The sequence below is a fragment of the Anomaloglossus baeobatrachus genome, chromosome 9, assembly GCF_048569485.1.
Source record: "Anomaloglossus baeobatrachus isolate aAnoBae1 chromosome 9, aAnoBae1.hap1, whole genome shotgun sequence".
Taxonomy (NCBI): Eukaryota; Metazoa; Chordata; class Amphibia; order Anura; family Aromobatidae; genus Anomaloglossus; species Anomaloglossus baeobatrachus.
This window is the reverse complement of record NC_134361.1, coordinates 221,634,208-221,660,932: the sequence shown is the minus strand read 5'-3', so window position 1 is coordinate 221,660,932 and position 26,725 is coordinate 221,634,208. Positions and strand designations below refer to the sequence as shown.

The 26,725-nt window shown below is 51.3% G+C and overlaps 2 protein-coding genes across 5 annotated transcripts in view; one reads left to right on the top strand and one right to left on the bottom strand.

The window, feature by feature from the left end:
* Nucleotides 1-26,725, top strand: part of LOC142251627 (ficolin-1-like) — a 293,970-nt gene that overhangs the window by 216,161 nt on the left and 51,084 nt on the right. The window lies entirely within an intron of this gene.
* LOC142250766 (ficolin-2-like) lies at nucleotides 1,779-25,167 on the bottom strand. Its single transcript, XM_075322984.1, has 9 exons — nucleotides 25,098-25,167; nucleotides 22,113-22,214; nucleotides 6,626-6,670; nucleotides 4,392-4,418; nucleotides 4,274-4,312; nucleotides 3,648-3,775; nucleotides 3,388-3,517; nucleotides 2,116-2,250; nucleotides 1,779-2,035 (listed from the first exon to the last, which is right to left on the bottom strand). Exons 1-9 carry the CDS (start codon nucleotides 25,165-25,167, stop codon nucleotides 1,785-1,787), a joined length of 927 nt encoding a protein of 308 aa, XP_075179099.1. The 3' UTR covers nucleotides 1,779-1,784.

Below are 26,725 nucleotides of genomic sequence, written 5' to 3'. Positions count from 1 at the left end.
GTATTAAGCTTTTTCCGGAAGACCTGTAAAGCATCAGGTTTCCCGTCATACTGCGGTAGCCAGGTAGCTCCGGGCGCATAAGGCAAGGAGAACGGCATCACCTGAGCGAGAGTGGGGGCCGCGGCACCTCCCGCCAGCACGGCCGGGACCTGAGCAGGCCCATTCCCATCCACGGGTGCCACTGCGGCTGCGACCACCGCTCCTCCAGCGGCTCCGTCGGGCGCCGACATCTTGTTTCCGTCCCCCTTAGCTTCTTTCCAGCCCCTCCTCTATCGGGGCGGGGTTTTGGCCTTCGCGCTTCCGCTACTCAAGAAGACGCTCGAGCGGGAACTCTTCGCTCCAAAGATGGCGGCTTCTGTAATTTTCTGGCCGGATACCTCCGGTGGTCACAAGGCGCACCTCTACCCAACGGCAGAGCGGTAAGATCCTGTTCGTGACGCCAAGTTGTCGCGGGCGGAGGAGGGGACGCTGCGCTCTCCCACTGCTCGGGTTCGGCTGCCGCTGCGGCTGCGGCCTGCTGCTGCTCGGTGGCTCGCGCGATGGGCCGGATCCCGGGGACTCGAGCGGCGCTCCTCGCCCGTGAGTGAAAGGGGTTTGGTTGTTGGGATTGTTTATTGTCCGTGACGCCACCCACGGTTGTGGTGATTGTGGGGACACCACCGCTGCTCTGGCTGGGGATCCCGGGAGTGGTGGTATGGAGCAGCCAGTTGTTAATTTGCCCCTCCGTGGGTAGGGGATTGGTGGTCCCGGGGCCCAGTGATGGGGTTGGGATGGGGGACAGGCGGGTTATGGGGCCTGTGGAGGTGCAGGGGCAGCACTGTGCCGCACGGCACGGAGGTACTCACTCAGCCAGTAAACACGACACAGTTCTCGGTAAACAAATGGCTGGTTAGACGGGTCCCTCGGACGGCCACGGTGCTGATGTTCCCTGCAGTTAGCGGTGACGGTCTCTTCCCTGCACCTATGTAATGTTTGTTGGTAGCGATGGATTCCCACCGGTAACCCGCTCCCCGACCTGGATGTGAGCCGGATGAGCCCCTCTCTTGCCCGCAGGCGCTGGCCCTGGGAAACTGGTGCCTTGGCGGTGGCGGTGTCTCCCCTTTACGGTTGGACGGTTGCCTTCAATCGGGACTTGGTTGTTGGGAGACCCAGTGGTCCCCTTCACTGACGGATTTGGCAAATTATGGCGACTCCTAGCCTTGCCGGGATCCGAAAGGCCCCTGCCCTGGTGCTGACTGTTCTTCGTATACCGCTCCGGTACCGCCGGGTCACCACCTGTCCACGGTCCTTTCAGCAACCTCCGAGCAATCTCCCCTGCAGACGGTCACCGCCGTCTGCCAACCTTGCTGTCTCAGTCCGGGGCACACACCCAGACCAACTTCAGGCTTCTTTCTGTCACTTTTCTCTGTCACTACTCTCACTTTCCTCCTTCTCCTTCACTGTTTACTCCTCACACTTCAAACTCCAAACTCTATCTGCAACTGTTTACTCCTCACTCAAGCTCTGCCTGAGCTAAACTGCCTGGTTCTCCCGCCTCCAGGGCTGTGAACTCCTCGGTGGGTGGAGCCAACCGCCTGGCCCATTGGTATAAACTATAAATTAGAATCAGGAACACGTAAATAACAAGTAAGATCATACAGGTAAATAGAATTTATTTCAATATTACACATCACAGGGATTGAATGATAAAGATGAGTAGAATTCGGCAGATTACATGGCTAGAATTGGGCTTCATTGGTTGTGACCCCGCAGTCAGGATGAGCTGAGCACTGAGCGGCTTTCTCTTACTCCGCAGGTCGGATTTTCATCTCTGATCTCTTGTAGGAGTAATTATAACCCTTTCCCGAGTGCCAATTGATTCCATCAGCGAAGGATTCATGTTTGCCGAGGAGGTAGCGCCCGTTGAGGTTGGATTGGTGGCATTGATTGTACCACCAGGCTCCCTTGTACAAGTCCACACAACTTCTCCTATCGGCGTCATTGTCTTGGTCCAGGGTGGAGAACATCATCCCATTCTGGTAGGACAGAGAATCTCCTAGACCCGAGATATAACATATTATAGTGACATCTATGAGTTACCTACCACACGGTCACCATTACACCAAAGCTCCTTACCGGCATCACCACTGACAAAGCCTTCAACCACCAACTTGTACTTCTCAGTCTCTCCCATCACTTTAAAAGACCTGTATTTAGCAAAATAGTTGGAAGTCTCGAAGTCCTGAAGGTCAACTCGCAGCTCCCATGTGCCTGTAACAAAAGCAGAAAAAAATAAATTCCTAAAAACATAAAAAATGACTATAATAAAAAGCAGTATGCAGTTCCTAAGTGCCTCTTAAAGGGCTTATTCAGCTGTCAGTGATGGGCCAACCTTAGAGACCCAGAGCTGCCAGTGATGGGCCAACCATCAGGACCCAAAACTGCCATTGATGAGCCAACCATTAGGATCCAGAACTGCCAGTGATGGGCCAACCATCGAGACAGAGAAATGCTAGTGATGGGCCAACCATTGGGACTCAGAACTGCCAGTGATGGGTCAAACATCAGGACCCAAAACTACCAGTGATGGGCCAACCATTGGGATACAGAACTGCCAGGGATTAGCCAACCATCGGGACCCAGAATTAACAGTGATGTACCAATCATCGGGACCAAGGACTGCCAGTGATGGGCAAACCATCAGGACCCAAAATTGCCATTGATGAGCCAACAATCAGGACCCAGAACTGCCAGTGATGGGCCAACCATCGAGACAGAGAAATGCTAGTGATGGGCCAACCATTGGACTCAGAACTGCCAGTGATGGGTCAAACATCAGGACCCAAAACTACCAGTGATGGGCCAACCATTGGGATACAGAACTGCCAGTGATTAGCTAACCATCGGGACCCAGAATTGACAGTTATGTACCAATCATCGGGACCAAGGTCTGCCAGTGATGTGCCAACCATCGGGACCCAGAACTACCAGTGATGGGCCAACCATCGGTACCCAGAACTGTCAGTAATGGGCCAATCATCGGGACCCAGAACTGCCAGTGATGGACCAACCTTCAGGACCTAGAACTGCCAGTGATGAGCCTACCATCATGACACAGAACTGCCAGTGATGGGCCAACTATCGGGACCCAGAACTGCCAGTGATGGGCCAACCATTGGAACCCAGAACTGCCAGTGATGGGCCAACCATTGCAACCCAGAACTGCCAGTGATGGGCCAATCATCGGGACCCAAAACTGCCAGTGATGGGCCAATTATCAGGACCCAGAACTGCCAGTGATGAGCCAACCATCAGGACCTAGAACTGCCAGTGATGGGTCACCCTTACATGCCATCTCCCATTGCTATTCCCAAGCATTATTCTTCAGAAGACCAGATGATCATTTACCCGATGACGTTATCTTGTGAATATTTTCATTCCCCAACCAGAACTCAGATAGATGGCTGCCGAATCCCATCTTGTAAGATTCCCAATCACGTAGAAAGTCAACTGAACCATCATATCGCCTCTGGAAGACCTACCGAGAAATAAATACGGAAACCTGGACCTGAACCTCGTATTTCTCAATATTGAGGTTATGACATTCCAATTCAGTATTCTAGCTTAGTTGATTGATACCCAAAAAACCGTGATAAGAGTAGACGTACAATCCAGCCACCCCCATCCGTGTGCATATCACAGAGGACTCTTAGCGGTTGGTTTCCATCGGGATATATAATGTACCAGTCACTGAGGGTGAAGCCTTTCTCCAGCAGAGATTTACAGTCCCGTGCAGCTGTAAGACACGAGAAGTAAAAAGAAGGAGAAGCGTAAGCATAACATAATAGGATACATCTCATTACTAGCCCCAGCTCTGGCTGATGGTGTGAAGTCCCTGGGTGGAGATGTTGCTCTTAGGTCCATATGCCCTAGATGCCTCCACGACACATCTACTACATGTGAGTAGTCACAAGTTCTTAATTCATCATGTTCTAATTATTCTTCACCCGGGAAAAGAATAGAAATCAAAAGATTGTAGCTGGAAAAGATGCTCAGTGTAACTTCTATTCTCAATCATGAAGTCCAAACTGGTGTCCTCCTAAACCTAAAGAACTTCTCTCATTGATAATTCGCTCACTCGTTGTCCTATTGTATCTCAGTGGTTCCCCTCTGGTTTTACCATGTCTGTCTTTAGTCTGTTCCCCCGAGGATCATCTAACTAGGATCAGTGATGAAATTATTCCATAATTTACTTATCAGTGTAACGAGGGATGTCTGGAGGCATCTCACCCACCATGCAAAGCTTCCGGAGAGCCTGGATCTCCCTTGTCTCCTGTATACGAGAGGAAACGTCACAAGGTTCTGATAGTTTGATAGAAACTGAGTATAATGGAACCTAGATGAGGCTTTACCTTTTAGACCTTGAAGCCCCGAATCTCCTGTATTAAAATAGAAGTTACAAATTATATATACAACAAACTCTGAAGTATATAAGGGATATAAATGGGGAATCATAGTCGGGTTAAGTAGCAACATAGTAGGTGAAAACCAGACCAGAGGAAACTATAAATAGGTGGAGAGGAACAGTTGCATTAATTGATAGCATGGTAGTGATGCCAAACTCTCCCCCGACGCCACCACACACAAGTGTAAGTTGGCATGTCTTTGGCAGGTTGGCATGTATTTGGCAGGTTGGTATGTATTTGGCAGGTTGGTATGTATTTGGCAGGTTGGCAAGTCTTTTGCAGGTTGGTATGTATTTGGCAGGTTGGCATGTTTTTGGTAGATAAGCATATCTTTGGCAGGTTGGTATGTATTTGGCAGGTTGGCAAGTCTTTGGCAGGTTGCCATGTTAGGTTGGTATGTCTTTGGCAGGTTGACATGTCTTTGGCAGGTTGGTATGTCATTGGAAGGTTGGTATGTATTTGTTAGATTAGCATGTCTTTGGCAGGTCAGCATATCTTTGGTAGGTTAGCATGTCTTTGGCAGGTTGGTATATCTTTGGTAGGATGGCATGTATTTGTTAGATTAGCATGTCTTTGGCAGGTTGGTATATCTGGTAGGATGGCATGTATTTCTTAGGTTGGCATGTCTTTTGCAGATTGGCATGTCTTTGACAGGTTGGTATGTCATTGGAAGGTTGGTATGTCTTTGGCAGGTTGGCAAGTCTTTGGGAGGTTGGTATGTCATTGGAAGGTTGTTATGTCTTTAGCAGGTTGGTATGTCTTTGGCAGGTTGTCATGTTTTTGGTAGGTTGGCATGTCTTTAGCAGGTTGGTATATCTTTGGTAGGATGGCATGTATTTCTTAGGTTGGCATGTCTTTGGCAGGTTGGTATGTATTTGGCAGGTTGGCATGTCTTTGGTAGGTTGGTATATCTTTGGTAGGATGGCATGTATTTCTTAGGTTGGCATGTCTTTAGCAGGTTGGTATATCTTTGGTAGGATGGCATGTATTTCTTAGGTTGGCATGTCTTTAGCAGGTTGGTATATCTTTGGAGGATGGCATGTATTTCTTAGGTTGACATGTCTTTTGCAGATTGGTATGTCTTTGGCAGGTTGGTATGTATTTGGCAGGTTGGCATGTATTTGGTAGGTTGGCATGTATTTGGTAGATTGGTATGTCTTTTGCAGATTGGTATGTCTTTGGCAGGTTGGTATGTATTTGGCAGGTTGTCATGTATTTGGTAGATTGGTATGTCTTTAGCAGGTTGGCATGTATTTGGCAGGTTGGTATGTCTTTGGCAGGTTGGTATGTCTTTAGCAGGTTGGTATGTATTTGGCAGGTTGGCATGTATTTGGTAGGTTGGCATGTCTTTGGTAGGTTGGAATGTATTTGGTGGGTTGGCATGTCTTTGGCAGGTTGGTATGTCTTTAGCAGGTTGGTATGTATTTGGCAGGTTGGTATGTCTTTGGCAGGTTGGTATGTCTTTAGCAGGTTGGTATGTATTTGGCAGGTTGGCATGTATTTGGTAGGTTGGCATGTCTTTGGTAGGTTGGAATGTCTTTGGCAGGTTGGCATGTATTTGGTAGGTTGGCATGTCTTTGGCAGGTTGGTATATCTTTGGAGGATGGCATGTATTTCTTAGGTTGGCATGTCCTTTGCAGATTGGTATGTCTTTGGCAGGTTGGTATGTTTTTAGCAGGTTGGTATGTATTTGGTAGGTTGGCATGTCTTTGGTAGGTTGGTATGTCTTTAGCAGGTTGGTATGTATTTTTACAGGTTGGCATGTATTCGTTAGATTAGCATGTCATTGGCAGGTTGGTATATCTTTGGAGGATGGCATGTATTTCTTAGGTTGGCATGTCTTTTGCAGATTGGCATGTCTTTGGCAGGTTGGTATTTCTTTGGCAGGTTGGCATGTCTTTAGCAGGTTGGTATATCTGGTAGGATGGCATGTATTTGGCAGGTTGGCATGTATTTGTTAGATTAGCATGTCTTTAGCAGGTTGGTATAACTTTGGTAGGATGGCATGTATTTGTTAGATTAGCATGTCTTTAGCAGGTTGGTATAACTTTGGTAGGATGGCATGTATTTCTTAGGTTGGCATGTCTTTGGCAGATTGGCATGTCTTTGGCAGGTTGGTATTTCTTTGGTAAGTTGGCTTTTCTTTTGAGCCCCTATGAAGGCTGACACTTGGCACTAACCTTTTATCCCCGGTGGCCCGGCTATTCCTGGACTCCCTAGAAGACCTGTATAAAAACAATCAAATGTATACATTATAAGACACAAGAGGGATAGAGAAAGGCATTCTAGCATGTAGCCTATGGCCATGTACCACTGGCGGCCCCGATGCAAGAACAGTAAATGGGTCCTTTGCAGTCCAATAGCTCATTTTAATGCACAATTTTATCTGCTTTTTAGGTAGAATTGGGACCCCTTAGCCCTTGTACCCCTGTGCGGCTGCACCAATGATATGTCCGCCCCTGCCTTGTACAATAAATAGACAAAAATCTAGGAGGACGGGGTCTGAAGGAGCAAATTGTAAGAAGCATGGAGAGACACACACTTGGGTATAATGCACAAGGCAACCTATAGTTTTCAAATATAATAAAAATCTTGTTTGAAAAGAAGCTTCAATAAACTTTTTGTGAGAAACTGCAGAAAATACCATCGAGGATGTCATGGCCGGTGCCACCAGCAAAAGCTGCAATTGATTGCACATGTGGAGGCTTCGGCGGCAATGGGAGAGGCTACAGTAAGTCCAACCTGGGGACCTCGACCTGAAGAAGGCTCCGCAAACAACACTTGGAGACATCTCAGTAGACTTCCTGACTGTGTCTACAAATACGACCTAAAGAATCTGGAAAACATTCGATACTGAGATTTATTAGTCCTTCCACCATTAAATTCTGACCTCGGGGGCGTGGCCTGGCTATGGAGGGATAGAGACGTGCATTAGATCAGCTCCTCAGCCGGCGCGGGGATACATCACGCCAGAGAAACCATTCAGGACCCCCAACGAAACGAATGGGCAACAGAATAAAGAAGGAGGACTCCCAGCCCACCTCATCCCGTTCAAGCACCCAAGACCAGCGTATCCGGCGGTATATGGTGAGGACAGCTCCAGCAGGACCCGCTCCTAAAATGGCCGACACAACAATAGTCGCCAGAAGCAGCCGTGCGGCTGCAGAGATGGAGGACGCAGTGCAGGCGACGCGGGCAGCGGTGACGGAGGAGGCAGCTCGGGGAGCGGTGAGCGCAGGCCGGCCCAGTGACAGAGAGGCAAATGTGGCGCCCGCGCTGGAAGCGCAAAATGGCGCTGAGACGCAAGAGCACAGCGGGCAGAAAGGCAGCGGGGGAGGGCACCGAGTAATGCCCGAGGGGAGGCGGCCAGAGAGCACGGGAGAAGACGGGGCTCATGAAGAGAGCAGATCAGAGCCTGCAGCAGACACCCAAGCTCAGACATATATCCCACTACAGCCAAATGAAACAACAGCTACCTCCCCAGCCCTTGGTAAACCCCCAAACACTGACATGCCACAAACCAATAGTCAGGAAGTTGTGCAGGGGGGCCAGGATATCAGCCAGCTATGGCGGACCATTGGGGAGCTGAGTTCACATATTAAAAACATCCCCACAAAAAAGGACATGGAGCAGTATATCTCCAGACTAGAGAATTCCTATAAGGCTGAACTATCTGGACTCAAAGATGAAGTGCAACAGCTAGGAGAAAGAGTCACAACAGTAGAATCCACGGTACAGGCACTGTCAGCAAAGGCAACAGAACAGGAGGCTGGATATGCATCTTGTGGCGCCCTGGACTAGCCAGGTCGTCACAGGTAAGACACAAACACACCCCCACACCCCCCGGACATTTACATTAGCCAGACACAAAATCCTTGTTGCCTTCCTCCAGGGTCTGATGTCCACACCGGGTGGGGCGGAGCCAGGCGGTTGGCCCCGCCCACCGAGGAGTTCACAGGCCTGGAGGCGGGAAAAGGAGCAGACATGGTTTGGAGGTGAAAGTGGAGAGAGCTGCAGGTGTCTGGGTGTGTGGCCCAGGCACTGACGGTTGGCAGACGGTGGTGGCTGTCTGCAAGAGTGGTGGATCAACGCGGAACCGTAGGACCGGGGTCGGGCGGTGGCCCGCAGGTACCGAACCGGGGAGCAAAGTGAAGCTAAGCACACACAGGCAGGGCCTTCGGACCCCGACCAGGCTTGGAGCCGCCGACAAAGGTCAAATCCGATAGTGACCGGAACCCCAGGGGTTTCCTAACAACCAAAGACCCGTTAGAAGCCAACCGTCCGCACCATGAGGATATACAGCTACCGCCACAGGCTAGAGATCCAAGGGCCAGCGCCTGCGGGCAAAACGGGCTCCTCCAGCATCCATACACCGGGGAGCAGGCTACCGTTGGGAAGCCATCGGAGTCAACACAGTACACATAGGTGCAGGGAAAGACAGCCACCATAACCTGTCCAGGGAGAGACACTGCAGCCGGCTGCGGGACCCGTCCATCCAGCCGTTTGGTTTACCGGAGACTTCGTGACTTTCTGTCTGAGTGAGTACAACCGAGCCATCCGGCACCGCGCCGTGCTGTCCCTGCAACCCTGCACCTCACCAACCCTGCCTCCCCGTCACACCACCGGGCCCCGGGACCACCAACCCCTACCCACGGAGGGGGAAAACAACATCCCAGCTGCTCCCTACCATCGCTCCCGGGATCCCCGTCACCAGCAGCGGTGGTGCCCATCTTCACCACAACCCGTGGGTGGCATCACGGACTAAATCCCCAAACAATCAATCTCCTTTTCACTCACGGGCGAGGAGCGCTGCTCGAGTCCCTGGATCCGGCCCACCGCTCGAGCCACCGAGCAGCAGCAGCAGCGCCAGACCCGAGCGTTAGCGAGCGCAGCGCCCCGTCGCCTGCGACACATCTCATACTATACAACTTCAGTATTCGGCAGATATGCTAGATGATGTTGAAAACAGAAACCGGCGTAATAATATTAGAGTACGCGGTCTCCCTCAGTCGGTTGAACATACAGCCCTAAATGAGACTTTATGCCACATTTTCAACGACATACTGCATGTACCCGTGGATTCTCCACTGGAGTTAGACAGGGCTCATAGAGCGCTGGGCCCTAAAGCAATGGATCCAGAGTTCCCCAGAGACGTTATATGCAAAGTACACAAGTACAAACTGAAAGATAATATTATGGCTCAAGCACGGAAACTTGAAAATATCTCCGTTAAAGGCCAAAAGATTCAAATTCTACCAGACCTGTCCAGGTGGACTCTCCAGAAGAGAAAGGCTCTGAGACCCTTACTGGATATACTACGCCAGCGGAACATACAGTACACCTGGGGCTTCCCATTCCTCCTGAGAGTCCGCAGGGCGGGAAGGATGCATGTCCTCAGTTACCCAGGGGGCATACCTGAGTTCACCGCAGCCCTCCAAATCCCATCAGTGACGATTCAGGACTGGCCATTCCTACCTCCGGGGGTCCCCGGGGTGGAACCACCTGCAGTAGTCCTTCAGAGGAGGCGGAAAGAGGCGCCTATGGATCTCGGCTGAGCTCAGAGTCTTACCAGGTGGAAAAAAGAGACTTTGAGTTTTCCTGAGGACAGCAAACAAAAAGGACATTCTAGTTGAAGTTTGGAGGATGGGTCATTGTCCTCGTTAAAGTTAAATTGAAAATAGGGGTTCTGATATGAAAGGGAAATAATATCAGGAAATTGTTCATGATCTATTGTGGGATAGACAGAGAGGTATATAGAGCTGAGACATAGGCTAGTTTCACACCTGCGTTGGACGGGATCCGTAGCATTGCGTTGTGTGACGCATGCAACGGATGCGTTGCATATAGTGGCACAACGCAATGCTACGGATCGTACAAAATATCGCAATCCGCCTGGTGATCAGCTGATCACTCAGAGTAGCCGGCCGCCGGGTGATCAGCTGATCACTTAGAGTAGCCGGCCGCTGGGTGATCGCCGACAATGTGTGCGGGGGCCGGGGGCGGGGGGCGGTGTGCGAAGTAGGTGGAGCCGAGCGGGGCCATGGTGAGGACGTCAGTGCCGCGGGGACTGCATCGCTGGGGGATAGGTGAGTGTGTGTGTGTGCGCGCGATTGTGTGTGTGTGTGTGTATACATACGGAGTGCCGTAGGGGGCGGAGCCGAGCGGCGAAGTGTCGGGCTCCCAGCACACGTAACCAGGGTTCCTTGGTTACCCGATGTGTACCCTGGTTACGGGTGGAGGGAGCCAGAGAGAGCATGCGTAGTGGAATCCAGAGGATTCCGCTGCTCAAAAAAACGTTACATGCTGCGTTCCTTCCGCCCGACGCAGCGTCAAAATAACGACGCTGTGTCGTCCAGCGGATGCAACGCAGACACTTGCGTTACAGTGCGTTGTCCATACAAGTCTATGGAGAATAGCGCAGTGCCTTAACGGACTGCGCTATTCTCCATAGTGACGGACTCAGCTGAACGCAAGTGTGAAACTAGCCATAGTAATACATGTTGGACTGGGTCCCAATTCATTCCTAGATTTAACACGGTTAAGGCTAAGTTCACACTTCCGTTGTTTTGCATCAGTCACAATCCATCGCCTTGAGGAATTACGGTATCCTGCAAAATATTTTGCAGGAATCCTGTTTTTCCCCATAGGCTTCTATTAGTGACGGATTGTGACTGATGATGCTGCGTTGCATCCGCTGCGTCGCGGTCAGTCGTCTTGTAACTGACCGCCGGGCGGGAGCAACGCAGCCTGTAACGTTTTTTGAGCAGCGCGATCCGTAGAATTTCGCTGCGCATGCGCTCTCTGGCTCCCCGCCCCCGTAACCAGGATAAACATCGGGTAACCAAGCAATGTGCTTTGGTTAGTTACCCGATATTTACAGTGGTTACAGGTGCGGGGAGCCAGCGCTAAGCTGGTATCCAAGATAAATATCGGGTAACCAAGCAAATACCCGATATTTAACCTGGATACAGTGTGCAAGGAGGCCGACACTTCACCACTCGGCTCCGCCCCCTCCCGCACTCCGCATGTGTGTACACTCACACACACCCTCACACACTTGTCCCCAGCCCTGCAGTCCCCGCGGCACTGACGTCCTCAGCTCCACGGCCCCGCTCGGCTCCGCCCCCTCCCGCTCCGCCCCCTCCTGCACTCTGCATGTACACACGCATGTAGACACACACACACACACTCACCTGTCCCCAGCCATGCAGACCGCGGCACTGACATCCTCAGCTCCGCCCCCCCGAACTCCGCCCCCCGCACACAATGGAGTCCGACAAAGAAATTATTTTCTTTGTCACCGTTGTCATCCGTTGTACAACGCAATCAGTCACATGCGTCAAGCAACGCATGTGACTGATGCAAAACAACGGAAGTGTGAACTTGGCCTAATACAGAGGTTAAAATGTATGTCTAGATAGATGATGCAGATCTGCGCCGGTGGGGAGCGACTCTCCCTGGAAAGACCACCGCACTCTAGGGGGCGCTACACCGTGCTGGACAAGGTATAGTTAGATACAGCCTCCCCCAACAACGTAGGCGGGCTGAGACACCAGGACACAGTTGCTGGTGCCATATTTCTCTACCACTTTCCTATACTTAGTATACTTTTTTTTTTTACTTTTACTTCTGGTCTCTTCTCTTTTCTTTTTCTACAAATCTTTCAATACTTCCTCTTGATCTAATCCCTCCCTGACTGCTTTTCTCGCCCTTTTGTGCCCTTCCCTTGTTTGTCTAATAGCCAGGAAAATAGACATGGCGGAACTGAAATTTGGATCTTTAAATACAAAGGGTTTCAACACGCCACAAAAACGGGCCCAAATACTAGCTGAGATGCACAAACAGAAAGTCCACATATTGCTCCTTCAAGAAACACGTTTTAAAGTGGGTCACGTCCCAAACTTGAGAGACCGTAATTATGTAACGTGGTTCCACAGCGCCAATGCTGAATCTCGGTGGAGGGGGGTGTCGCTGGCCATACATAGAAACCTGCCTCATTCTATATTGACACGAAACAGGACGCAGAAGGCATCTGATACAGTGTACACGGTGGCAGGATGGTACGCTCCCAACACGGGACAGATACAGACATGCAGGGCCTTTCTACAGGTCCTATCTGAGTTCGCAGAGGGAATAATGATCTTGGGGGGAGATTTTAATCTGTCTTTGAATCCCTTAGTAGATACTTCGGCTGGAAGGAGCAACATTCCCATAAAGCGATTGACCTCCCTGAAGAGAGACATATGTCGCGGGCGGCGGGGCGCTGTGCTCGCCAACGCTCGGGTCCGGCGCTGCTGCTGCTGCTGCTGCTCGGTGGCTCGAGCGGTGGGCCGGATCCGGGAACCCGAGCGGCGCTCCTCGCCCGTGAGTGAAAAGGGGATCGTTTGGGTTTGGAGATGTAGTCCGTGACGCCACCCACGGTTGTGGTGAGGTTGTGACACCACCGCTGCTCTGGACGGGGGATCCCGGGAGCGATGACAGGGAGCAGCCGAGATGTTTTCTCTCCCCTCCGTGGGTAGGGGGATTTGGTGGTCCCGGGGCCCGATGATGGAGACTGTAAGGTGGATGGCGGGGCTTGGTGAGGTGCAGGGTCACGGGGGCAGCGCAGTGCCAGGCGGCACGGTAGTACTCACTCAGCCAATGACGCAGACGGAGTCTCCGGTAAAACAAACGGCTGGATGGACGGGTCCCGCAGACGGCTGCGATGGTCACCCCCGGTAGGTTGGCGGTGACTGTCTCTCCCTGCACCGACGTTGTGTTGTCGGCTCCGATGGCTTCCCACCGGTAACCCGCTCCCCAGCGGTGTATTTGCCAGAGGAGCCCCTTTATGCCCGCAGGCTCTGGCCCTGGGAACTCTAGCTGTGGCGGTAGCTGTATTTCCCTTCACAGTTGAGCGGTTGCCTTCAGTCGGGTCTTTGCTGCTGGGAAACCCCGGAGGTTACCGTCGCTGATGGATTTGACCGGTTTAACAGCGACTCCAAGCCTGGTCGGGGTCCGTAGGCCCTGCCAAATGGTGCTGGCTTCTCTTCGCTCCCCAGTCCGGTACCGGCGGGCCACCGCCCGTCCCCGGTCCTTACGTTTGTGCGTCAATCGGCCTCTCCTGCAGACGGTCACCACCGTCTGCCAACCTTGCTGTATGTGCCCGGGCCATGTACCCGGACACAGTCAAACTGCTCCTCCACTACCACTTTCCTCCTTCCACTTCGCTTTCCCTTTCTGAACTCCCTTCCTTTCCCGCCTCCAGGACTGTGAACTCCTCGGTGGGTGGGGCCAACCGCCTGGCTCCACCCCACCTGGTGTGGACATCAGCCCCTGGAGGGAGGCAACATGGATTTGCGTGTGTGACTGGTGTGCCTAACCGGGGTGTGGGGTGTGTTGTTGTAGTACCTGTGACGACCTGGCTTGTCCAGGGCGCCACACATACATCAGATGCACCTTAACGACGTGTGGCGCAGCATGCACCCTACGGGTAGGGACTACACCTTCTATTCCACCCCTCATGATTCGTACAGCCGCATAGACCTATTTTTAGTCAGCCAGTGTGTCTTGGCCTGGAGACCGGATCCCACGATTGGTAGTATCGTGTGGTCCGATCACGCCCCCATCTTTCTGGCCTTTTCTCCCCCAGATGGTCGGAGATGGGAGTGGACATGGAGACTCAATGATAACTTGCTTAAAGATGTAATCTGTATGACTGACATCAGGGAGACGGTTGGGGTCTTCATGTCCTCTCACGATACAGACCCCACTTCGATGCCTCTGCAGTGGGAGGCGTTCAAGTGTGTAATAAGAGGGGTGCTGATAAAGCATGGGGCACGCACCCAAAAAAATAAGGAATATCCGAATAAAAGAACTATTAGACAGGATCCATAAGCTGGAAACAGCACACAAGAATAGACAGTTGAGGGAAACACTGGCAGAACTCTCAAAATACAGAGAGGAACTTAGGACTGTGCTGAATGAAAGATTTCTCCGATACCGCAACCATTATAAACGCTTTCTCTACCAGCATTCTAATAAATGCGGCTGATCCTTGTCCAACCTTCTACATCCTCGCAATCTAACAACATTTGTACCCAGTTTGCGGAGACGGGGGGGGGGGAGGGGAAACGAGCAACCCGACAGAGGTCTTGGAAGAATTGAGGGGCTTCTACTCGGAACTGTATAACATCCAAGGGAAGTTCTCTGACATGTCGCCACAGACATTGACTGAGCGCATTAAGGGATATATGATGGACACGGCCTTGCCAACTCTGAAAAACGAGGAAGTGCAACAACTGGAAAACCGGTTCTCAGAGGAGGAAGTGGGAGAAGCAATTAAGAATACCCCAAATGGGAAGAGTCCGGGCCCAGACGGATTTTCCCCTACATTTTATAAAACATTTTGAGAATTGCTTACTCCATTTCTGACTAAGGCGGGCTCTGCACACTACGACATCGCAGGTGCGATGTCAGTGGGGTCAAATTGAAAATGACGCACTTCCGGCATCGCATGCGACAACGTAGTGTGTAAAGGTTCGATGATACGATTAACGAGCGCAAAAGCGTCGTAATCGTATCATCGGTGCAGCGTCGGCGTAATCCATAATTACGCTGACACGACGGTCTGATGTTGTTCCTCGCTACTGCGGCAGCACACATCACTGTGTGTGAAGTCGCAGGAGCGAGGAACATCTCCTACCGGCGTCACCGCGGCTCCCGTAGGATATGCGGAAGGAAGGAGGTGGGCGGGATGTTTACATCCCGCTCATCTCCGCCCCTCCGCTCCTATTGGCCGCCTGCCGTGTGACGTCGCTGTGACGCCGCCCGACCCGCCCCCTTAATAAGGAGGCGGGTCGCCAGCCAGAGCGACGTCGCAGGACAGGTGAGTCCATGTGAAGCTGCCGTAGCGATAATGTTCTCTACGGCAGCTATCACAAGGATATCGCAGCTGCGACGGGGGCGGGGACTATCGCGCTCGGCATCGCAGCATCGGCTTGCGATGTCGCAGCGTGCAAAGTACCCCTAAGTCTTTAATGCAATCTCAGAGGAGACCCCCTTTGCGGCTCAGTCACTGGAGGCTCATATCACGGTCCTTCCGTAACCCGGCAAAGACCCCACGATAGTGTCTAATTACAGACCAATATCTCTACTCAATGTAGATATAAAGTTATTCTCCAAGATCCTGGATAACAGGCTGGCTCCCCTTCTCCCCTCCATCATTGACACAGACCAAGTAGGATTTATACAGGGTAGGGAGGCGCGAGATAATGTTAACAAAACGTTGCTGTTCATAGCCTACGCCAAAAATACGACCCAGCCCCTGGGAATGCTAATCAGTAGACGCAGAAAAAGCATTTGACCGAGTACAGTGGGATTTGCTGAGGGCGGCCTTAAAACAAATAGGGATAGGCTCGGGTTTCTTGAATAAAGTACTGGCACTTTATACATGCCCATCGGCGAGGATAAAGGCAAATGGCTTCTTATCACAACCTATACAAATTAGAAATGGAACAAGACAGGGGTGCCCTCTCTCCCCGCTGTTGTATGTAATCACAATGGAACATCTTGCCAACGCGATCAGGAGAAATCCCAATGTACCCGGTATAAACGTAGGAGGGAAAACATACAAGACAGCATTATATGCGGACGACTTGTTGATATACGTATGTGGCGCCCTGGACAAGCCAGGATGTCACAAGTACTACAACAACACACCCCACACCCCGGCTAGGCACATCTAGGTCAAACTAAAATCCTTGTTGTCTCCCTCCAGGGGCTGATGATCACACCAGGAGGTGGAGCCAGGCGGTTGGCCCCGCCCACCGAGGAGTTCACAGTCCTGGAGGCGGGAAAAGCAGATCAGATTAGTTTTGAGAGGAGTTGAAGTGAGAAGTGAAGTGGTAGTAGAGGAGACTGACCGTGTCCGGGTGCGTGGCCCAGGCACATACAGCAAGGTTGGCAGACGGTGGTGACCGTCTGCAGGAGAGGCTGATTGCAGTGAACCGTAAGGACCGGGGACGGGCGGTGGCCCGACGGTACCGGATCGGAGAGCGAAGAGAAGCCAGCACCATTCGGCAGGGCTTACGGACCCCGACCAGGCTAGGAGTCGCCGTAAAACTGGTCAAATCCATTAGCGAAGGGAACCTCCGGGGTTTCCCAGCAGTCAAGACCCGATTGAAGGCAACAGCTCAAACCGTAGAGGGAAACACAGTCACCGCCAAGGCTACAGTTCCCAGGGCCAGAGCCTGCGGGCAAAAGGGGCTCCTTCAGCATCCATCCAAGCTGGGGAGCGGGTTACCGGTGGGAAGCCATTGGAACCGTAAACACAACACAGGTGCAGGGAAAGGCAGTCACCACCAACCTGCCGGGAGGAAAGACACCGCAGCCGTCTGTGGGACCCGTCCATCCAGCCGTTTGTTTTACCGGAGACTTTGCATTCATCATTGGCTGAGTGAGTACCACCGTGCCATGCGGCACAGCGCTGCCCCCGCGACCCTGCACCTCACCAGGCCCCGTAACCCGCCTACCAACCATCCCTACCCACGGAGGGGAGAAACAATATCCAAGCTGCTCTCTGTCATCGCTCCCGGGATCCCCGTCCAGAGCAGCGGTGGTGTCACAACCTCACCACAACCGTGGGTGGCGTCACGGACAGTATCCCTAAACCCAAACAACCACCCCCCTTTCACTCACGGGCGAGGAGCGCCGCTCGAGTCCCCGGGATCCGGCCCACCGCTTGAGCCACCGACCGAGCAGCAGCAGCCGGACCCGAGCAGTGGGTGAGCGCAGCGTCCCCTCCTCCGCCCGCGACACGTATCTCAGCCACACATATCTTTCCCCTCTTTGATTGCGGAGTTCGAGAGATTTGGGAATTTAAGTAATTTCAAAGTTAACTGCTCGAAAACAGAGGCCTTAAACATCACTCTGCAGCCCCAGGAGGTATCATTAGCCAAAAGTAACTTCCCATTTAAATGGCAACCCCAGGCATTGAAATATTTGGGCATTAATGTCCCCGCAGATTTGGGATTATTGTATTCTAAGAACTATTTACCGCTATTGACACGAACAATCAAAGAGCTTAGGTCATATCATAGAAAACCCTTATCCTGGTTCGGCCATATAAACACGTTTAAAATGGACATCCTTCAGCGGTTTCTATACATATTTCAGGCAGTCCCGCTTCTTCCCCCTACTGGGTTTTTTCGGACCCTCAGGTCCGCCCTGACTCAATTTATATGGGGACACTCCAGAGCTAGAATAAAATATCATACACTTACTCGGCATATCACTGCGGGGGGCGCTGGACTTCCTGACTTGCGCAGATATCATCGGGCGGCACTGATGGTTCGAATGTTCGACTGGCATTTTAACGAACAGATTAAGAAATGGGTCACACTGGAACAGGAAAGTTCATCAATTCCATTAAAATATCTACCATGGCTTGGGTCCAGGGAAGGGGTGAGACTGTCCTCGGCGAGTCTTTTTATTAAGGCCACATTGAGGACATGGGATCAGGTAAAACAGAATGGTGGATTGGTGGGCTGCCCCTTTCTCCTTGCGCCTATCATATCCAATTCAGTATCCCCCCGGGAGTCGGTCGGGCCAAATTTTTAAGATGGAGCGCACAACAGGATGGCAGGATTCACCACACCCTTAGGGGGTCAAAATTGAGATCCTTTGAGGATATGCAAACCATGGAACCTCCTCAGACATTATCCTGGATAGAATATAGACAACTCCATTCATTTGTTAACTCTAAGACACAAGGAATAGATAGAATATCAGAGGGCTTGGCCTAAAGGGGGCTTTACACACTACGACATCGCTAATGCAAACTCGCTGGGGTCACGGAATTTGTGACGCACATCCGGCCGCATTAGCGATGTTGCTGCGTGTGACACTGATGAGCGATTTTGCATCGTTGCAAAAACGTGCAAAATCGCTCATCGGTGACATGGGGGTCCATTCTCAAAAATTGTTACTGCAGCAGTAATGAGGTGGTTCCTCGTTCCTGCGGCAGCACACATCGCTCCGTGTGACGCCGCAGGAACGAGGAAGCTCTCCTTACCTGCCTCCCGGCCGCTATGCAGAAGGAAGGAGGTGGGCGGGATGTTACGTCCCGCTCAGCTCCGCCCCTCCGCTGCTATTGGGCGACCGCTCAGTGACGTCGCTGTGACGCGGCACGGACCGCCCCCCTTAGAAAGGAGGCGGTTCGCCGGTCACAGCGACGTCGCCGGGCAGGTAAGTAGTGTGACGGGTCTGGGCGATGTTGTGCGGCACGGGCAGTGATTTGCCCGTGTCGCGCAACAGATGGGGGCGGGTACCCACGCTAGCGATATCGGGACCAATATCGCAGTGTGTAAAGCCCACTTTACCCTTCGAGAAATTATTCATGCAGGATTCTATACCTCCGCATCTGATGTCACTTATATATAAGATGATAGGTCAAGCAGATCCCTCTGAAAGCTCGGATCCCATATACATGACCAAGTGGGAGGAAGAAATGGGGACGACCTTCACAGGCACAGAAAAACAGAGAGCCTATATATTTACACATAAAATGTCAATTGCGGGGTACACAAAAGAGAAAAACTATAAGATCCTAACAAGATGGTATCAGTATCCGGTGAGGTTGCACAGAATATTTCCTTCTGTTTCCGAGATGTGTTGGCGATGTGGAGCAACCAGGGGCACAATGTTACACATATGGTGGGACTGCGCTAAAATCAAGCCATTTTGGGAGGCAATCTTTCAAACATATACGAAAATAACAGGGAAGGGAACACCACAGACCCCACAAATAGCCCTGATGTCAATGCTCCCCGGTTCCATTAAAGCTCAAAAGGGGGATATCCTGCGGTTCTGCTTGGCAGCGGCAAGAGCAGTGATACCCTGACATTGGAGATCACAGTGTGGCGCCCTGGACAAGCCAGGACGTCACAGGTACTACACCAACACACCCCACACCCCGGTTAGGCACACCAAAGCCAAACACAAATCCTTGTTGCCTCCCTCCAGGGGCTGATGTCCACACCAGGGGGTGGGCCAGGCTGTTGGTCCCGGCCACCGAGGAGTTCACAGTCCTGGAGGCGGGAAAAGCAGATTAGATCAGTTTCAGATGAGTTTTGGAGAGGAGTTGAGGAGGAGTGAAGTGGGAGTAGAGCAATCTGAAGTTGGTCCGGGTGTGTGGCCCGGACGGTACAGCAAGGTTGGCAGACGGTGGTGACCGTCTGCAGGAGAGGCCTATTGGAGCCAACCGTAAGGACCGTGGAAGGGCGGTGGCCCGGTGGTACCGGACCGGTGAGCAAAGAGAAGCCAGCACCATCCGGCAGGGCTTACAAACCCCGAGTCGCCGAGGAGTCGCCGCTGAAATTGTCAAATCCGTTAGCGAAGGGAACCTCCTGAGTTTCCCAGCAATCAAGTCCCGATTTAAGGCAACAGTCCAACCGATAGAGGGAAACACAGTCACCGCCAGGGCTACAGTTCCCAGGGCCAGAGCCTGCGGGCAAAAGGGGCTCCTTCAGCACCCATCCAAGCTGGGGAGCGGGTTACCGGTGGGAACCCATTGGAACCGTTTACAGTACACAGGTGCAGGGAAAGGCAGTCACCATCAACCTGCCGGGAGGAAAGACACCGCAGCCGTCTGTGGGACCCGTCAATCCAGCCGTTTGTTTTACCGGAGACTTTGCATTCTTCATTGGCTGAGTGAGTACCACCGTGTCGTGCGGCACAGCGCTGCCCCCGCGCCCCTGCACCTCACTAGGCCCCGTAGCCTGCCTGCCATCCATCCCAACCCCTCACCGGGCCCCGGGACAACCAAACCCCCTACCCACGGAGGGGAGAACCAACATCAAAGCTGCTCCCTGTCATAGCTACCGGGATCCCCGTCCAGAGCAGCGGTGGTGTCACAACCTCACCACAACCGTGGGTGGCGTCACGGACAATATCCCTAAACCCAAACCACCCCCTTTCACTCACGGGCGAGGCACGCCGCTCGAGTCCCCGGGATCCGGCCCACCGCTCGAGCCACCACCGAGCAGCAGCAGCAGTAGCCGGACCCGAGCAGTGGGTGAGCGCAGCGTCCCCTCCTCCGCCCGCAACAACAGGAGGCCCCGTCCTTGAGGGAGTGGACACAGGAATTTGAGCACATACATCATATGGAGGAACTAATGGCAGAGGCGGAGGGATGCAATGAAAGGAACCTGAGAATTTGGACGCCATGGATAATATTTAAAAGTTCGGACGACTACCGTACACTATTTTGAAGTTTCAGTGATACGTAAAGGGATAGTAGAAGGGCTACGACAGGTCGTGTTTGTGGCTCCCCCCAAACCCTTAAAATGTCCTCCTTTTCCCCGTTTGTTTCCTCAGCCAACTTTTCTCTCTCACTCATGACTATTTTTTCTCTTTCTCTTCTCATCTCCTCCTTTTTTTTTTCTTCTCTTTTATCTCACTGATAATGATACAACGGGTAGGGGTCGGTTTCGGTTCAAGGTTATACGAGAAATTTAGTTATCAAGTTCTGGCCAATGAAGAAGTGAACTGCACGACACGAGAAATATATTCTAAAATACGAAAGAATTGATAGATGTTCTTTCTATTTTCATTGAACAGGCAGATAGTAGTTTTGGGTTCGAGATACAGAAAGGGCGGAATGTATGAACTGATACAACGGCTTAAAGATTCTAAGGCTAGTTTCACACTTGCGTTGAACGGCATCCGTTGCATTGCGTTGTGTGACGGATGCAACGGATGTGTTGCATATAGTGGCCCAACGGATGCAACGGATGCTGCAAAACAACGCAATTCGTTTTGTTTTTTTTTTACAGTTTTACCGTCGGCAGACTATTGTGAATGATCAGCTGATCGCTAACATTAGTCCGCCGCCGGGTGATCAAGTGATCACTAACAGTAGCCGGCCGCCAGGTGATCAGCCGATCACTCACAGTAGCCGGCCGCCGGGTGATCAGCTGATCGTTCGGTCGCCGACAATGTGTGCGGGGGGTGGGAGCGGGGGGCGGAGTGCGGTGGGTGGAGCCGAGCAGGGCCATGGCTGAGGACGTCAGTGCCGCAGGGACTGCATCGCTGGGGGACAGGTGAGTGTGAGTGTGTGTGTGCGTGCGATTGTGTGTGTGTGTGTGTGTGTGCGTGCGTGCGATTGTGTGTGTGTATACATACGGAGTGCGGGGAGGGGGTGGAGCCGAGCAGGGAAGTGTCGGGCTCCCTCCACCCGTAACCAGGGTTCCTTGGTTACCCGATGTGTACCCTGGTTACGGGTGGAGGGAGCCAGAGAGAGCATGCGCAGTGAAATCCAAAGGATTCCGCTGCTCAAAAAAAGGTTACATGCTGCGTTCCTTCCGCCTGACGCAGCGTCAAAATAACGCCGCTGCGTCGTCCGGCGGATGCAACGCTGACACTTGCGTTACAGTGCGTCATCCATACAAGTCTATGGAGAATAGCGCAGTGCGTTAACGGACTACGCTATTCTCCATAGTGACGGACTCCGCTGAACGCAAGTGTGAAACTAGCCTAAGTTATAAGCTGAAACATGTTCTAGAAAGGCTACCCAAATAGTGGTATCACACGCGATGATATCCCTGTACCCTTGGTTGTTTGTATGTTTTTCCTATGCTTTTATTATTTTCTTCTACTCAATAAAGAAAGATTATACATAAATTATCTGACCTCTTTCTCCTGGAAATCCACGTTCTCCTCTATCTCCTTTATCTCCTTTGGCTCCGGTGGAGCCAGGACACCCTCGAATAATAGTCAGCCCCTCTGTGCCACCTATAAATTGCAACAAACCTCTTAGTCCTAAGAAATCGGCATGTGTTGGCTTCATATATTACTGAGAATATGAACTGTGTCACCCAATATTCAACAAAAACATTTACTCCTAATATTTGTAAAATGTACATTAAATGCAAAAAGTCTTCACACCACTGTTAAAATGCCAGGTATTTGCCATGTGGAAAAAAATCCTGCCAAAAAGAATCGTTTCAGAACTTTTTCCATGCTAGGTACGGGGAAGTACCAAGCAAGCGGCGAAAAGGAAGGGGGAGATCATGACCCCTGACCGAACCTACCGCTGGTCTCTGGGGTCCCTCACCACCCTAGATAGGTTCCGCACCTATGCGCTGAGCCGGATACCTGACCCTAGGTATCCCTAGTGCTGGGCCCTGGGTTCCCTCACCACCCTAGATAGGTCCCGCACCTATGCACAGAGCCGGATACCTGACCCTAGGTATCCCTAGTGCTGGGCCCTGGGTTCCCTCACCACCCTAGATAGGTCCCACACCTATGCACCGAGCAGGATACCTGACCCTAGGTATCCCTACTGCTGGACCCTGAGGTCCCTCACCACTATAGATAGGTTCCGCACCTATGCGCTGAGCCGGATACCTGACCCTAGGTATCCCTAGTGCTGGGCCCTGGGTTCCCTCACCACCCTAGATAGGTCCCGCACCTATGCACAGAGCAGGATACCTGACCCTAGGTATCCCTAGTGCTGGGCCCTGGGTTCCCTCACCACCCTAGATAGGTCCCGCACCTATGCACAGAGCCGGATACCTGACCCTAGGTATCCCTAGTGCTGGGCCCTGGGTTCCCTCACCACCCTAGATAGGTCCCGCACCTATGCACCGAGCAGGATACCTGACCCTAGGTATCCCTAGTGCTGGACCCTGAGGTCCCTCACCACTATAGATAGGTTCCGCACCTATGCACCGAGCCGGATACCTGAACCTAGGTATCCCTAGTGCTGGGCCTGGAGTTCCCTCACCACCCTAGATAGGTTCCATACCTATGCACCGAGCAGGATACCTGACCCTAAGTATCCCTAGTGCTGGGCCCTGGGGTCCCTCACCACCCTAGATAGGTTCCGCACCTATGCGCTGAGCCGGATACCTGACCCTAGGTATCCCTAGTGCTGGGCCCTGGGGTCCCTCACCACCCTAGATAGGTTCCGCACCTATGCGCTGAGCCGGATACCTGACCCTAGGTATCCCTAGTGCTGGGCCCTGGGGTCCCTCACCACCCTAGATAGGTCCCACACCTATGCACCGAGCAGGATACCTGACCCTAGGTATCCCTAGTCCTGGGCCCTAGATCCTTCATCACCCTAGATAGGTCCCGCACCTATGCGCCGAGCCGGATACCTGACCCTAGGTATCCCGAGTGCTGGGCCCTAGATCCTTCATCACCCTAGATAGGTTCCGCACCTATGCGCTAAGCCGGATAACTGACCCTAAGTATCCCTAGTGCTGGGCCCTAAATCCTTCATCACCCTAGATAGGTCCCGCACCTATGCGCCGAGCCGGATACCTGACCCTAGGAATCCCTAGTGCTGGGCCCTAGGGTCCCTCACCACCCTAGATAGGTTCCGCACCTATGCGCTAAGCCGGATACCTGACCCTAGGTATCCCGAGTGCTGGACCCTAAATAGGGACTGGGTGGGATGAGCTTTTCGGCAACCCCACTAAAAGCTTAACGAAGAGAAAAGGAGGACAAACGGGGGAAAATGTATGAACTATTCATCTAAAGATGACTCAGGCAGCAGTTCAGCAAAGATACCACAGAGGAGAGCAAGCCACCTACTTTCAACCAGAGCTAGAATGAACTGAATAATATCAACAGCACCAGTCCAAGGTAGAAGGGAGTATTTAAGCACCAAGAAAATACTGATGATCATCAGCTGGGTGGAAGGAGAGCTCAGCTGGGTCCAAAAGGGTGAGAGATGAAAATCCAGCAGTAAAGCTACCTATAGTAGGAACAATGGAAAGTCAGGGAGCATTCTGCACAGCCAAACGCTGTGACCTTCTATTGCCAGAAACCACAAGACTGTCTGTCACCCGTGGCAGTCGGCCATATTGAACAATTAAAAAATAAACAGAAATCTTTTTGGTTGGAAAAAAGGGAAAAAAATTAAAGTTAAAATAAGGTGGTTGTATAAATCTGCACACCCTTAAACTAATACTTTGTTGAATTCTTCAAATTTATGACAGCATTCAGTCTTTTTGGTTAGGACTCTATCATCATGGTTCATCTAGAACTGGCAGTAATTTGCCTCCTCTTTCTTGACGTAGCGATTCACAATTGTCAGATTGCGAGGCAATCTCCTGTGTACAGCGCCCTCTTCAGGTCACGCATAGATTTTCAATAGGATTTCAGTCTGGGCTTTGGCTGGGCCAGTCCAAACTCTGATATTCTTCTGGCAGAGCCATTCTTGTACTAATCTGGAGGACGCTTACAGTTTTCAGCTTTTTATCACAGGCCTGAAGGTTTTGTTGCTAAATTGACTGATATTTGCTACTGTTCATAATTCCCTCCACCTTGACTAAAGCCTCAAGTTCTAGCTGCCAAAAAAACACAAAAACACCCAAAGCCTAATGCTGCCTCCACCATGCTGTACTGTGGGTATGGTGATCTTTTGGTGGTGTGCAGTATTGCTTTGCACTAAATATACCTTTTGCAGATTTGTTCAGGATATGGGCAATATTAAAGGTGGAAAAAGTGCAGAAACCATTCTTTTTTTTTCACTTGACAAAAACCTGGACTTGTAACAGGGGTGTGTAGACTTTTTATATCCACTGTTGAATTCCAAAATAGATATTCCATAATATCCAACAAATGTAATATTTTCTAGTGTCTTAACCCTTAACGGTAACTTACCTGGACATGTATCTTGAGCGTTACTCAGAGCGAAGATCAGGAAGAGGATCCTACACGTTGAGGAGACCATCTCAGCTCCAATGGTGACACGGAGTATGGTCTTTAATAGGACTGGCTGCCTATTTATGTGCTGATAAGATCTTGTATCTTGTCCAAAACTGGACCCATCATCTGGTAAATGAAAAACAAAAATGTATTTTCCCAGTGTGTACTATGAAAACAAGATATCACCTGCCAAGGGTAAGATTTCATCAAAGGGGATCTTAAGTCAACACAAAGAGACGTCCGAGACAGGAATGAAGCAATGACATAATCTGATCTTCTGCACTGATCATCAAGTGTTGGCAGATGCGTCACCAAGATCTGCTATTATTGTGTTTCCCTATAACTGTCCCCGGGGTAAGGATAATTGAACTCGAGCTCCTCATCAAGTGTCAGATCGATGTGTCTGGGGTACGTCAAGGGAGCTGCGAGTGGCAGCCCATGATCCGCTATGGGATTCTTGGAGACGAGTCCGAGCCCTGGGGGTTTCACAAACATTGCCATTGGATGTCATGAAAATGGACTATGAATCCTCTAGAATGGGTTTTCCAGAACTACATAAACTACTTATCTGGTCCTCTGGAATGAGAGGCTATCTTTATGGTAAGGTGGTCTACATCTGAACCAGTGTGCAAACTTCATGAGATGGTCTAACACAACAGTCCCCTTCTATATCCTTTTACAGGGCATATGAATGTCATAATGTGGGGTCTCTCCAATCCTCCACTATTACCAAAAGTGAATTGTCACGATTCCTCTGTGCAGGGCATTATGCACACCGGTGATGCTTTTCCGCGCCCTCCTGAACTTCTGAGCATCTTGCATTTGGAGATGCTCTGCTGTGTTTCTTTGAGCACTAGGTGACAGGTTGTTTGACAGCACAGGATTCCATGCAGGTTCTAGGAGGTGCCGTTACTCAGGTGTTCCACCTTCCTAGTAATTGTTTCATATAAGTGAATAAATATTATTATTATTATTTTATTATATTACTCAGCATGCTCTCCCAGAACCTTGCCAGTAGTGCTCTCTGGTTCTGCAGTTGTGCTCTTGGATTGTGTTTATGCTTATGTTCTGATCTAAGTTTTCTGACCCCGACCATTGCTTGACCCCTCTCTGCCCGCTCCCTGTTCTTGTTGTTACTTCCTGGTTTCTGACCTCAGACCATTTACCTGACCACATCTGTCTGCTCCCTGAATCTAATATGTACTCTCCTGGAACTCTGACCCTCGCTTGTGACTTGACTGCGTTTCTGCTTAATCCCTGTGTCCTGTCGTGCCCTCCTGTTTCCTGACCCCGGCTTGTCTGACTACCCTTCCGTCTATACTATCCATAGGTAGTAACTAGCATCACATGGAGACTTCTAATAAACGAGTCTTCTTTAGTAAATTACCTTTGTACTTGCTGTGTGACAGAGTTTTGTTTTTTTCCCTTGTCTGTCTTCATCTGTGGTTTTCAACACACTCCTCTCGTGTCCCTAACTGGGGGAGGGGGAGTCAGTAAACGAGTGGTCAGGAGCAGGGAAAGGAAGGAGGCACAGGCCTCTCCACCATCACGAGTATCCCTGAGATTAGGGATAGCCTAGGGCC

Bases quoted from the DNA above. Each gene is read 5' to 3' on its own strand.
- LOC142250766 (XM_075322984.1), bottom strand. From the start codon at position 25,167: ATGGTCTCCTCAACGTGTAGGATCCTCTTCCTGATCTTCGCTCTGAGT. The intron at 6,671-22,112 runs GTCAGATAATTT...GTTTTTATACAG, and splicing joins TGGATTTCCAGGAGAAAGAG to GTCTTCTAGGGAGTCCAGGA. The intron at 3,776-4,273 runs GTGGGTGAGATG...CGTGTCTTACAG, and splicing joins CTCTCCGGAAGCTTTGCATG to CTGCACGGGACTGTAAATCT.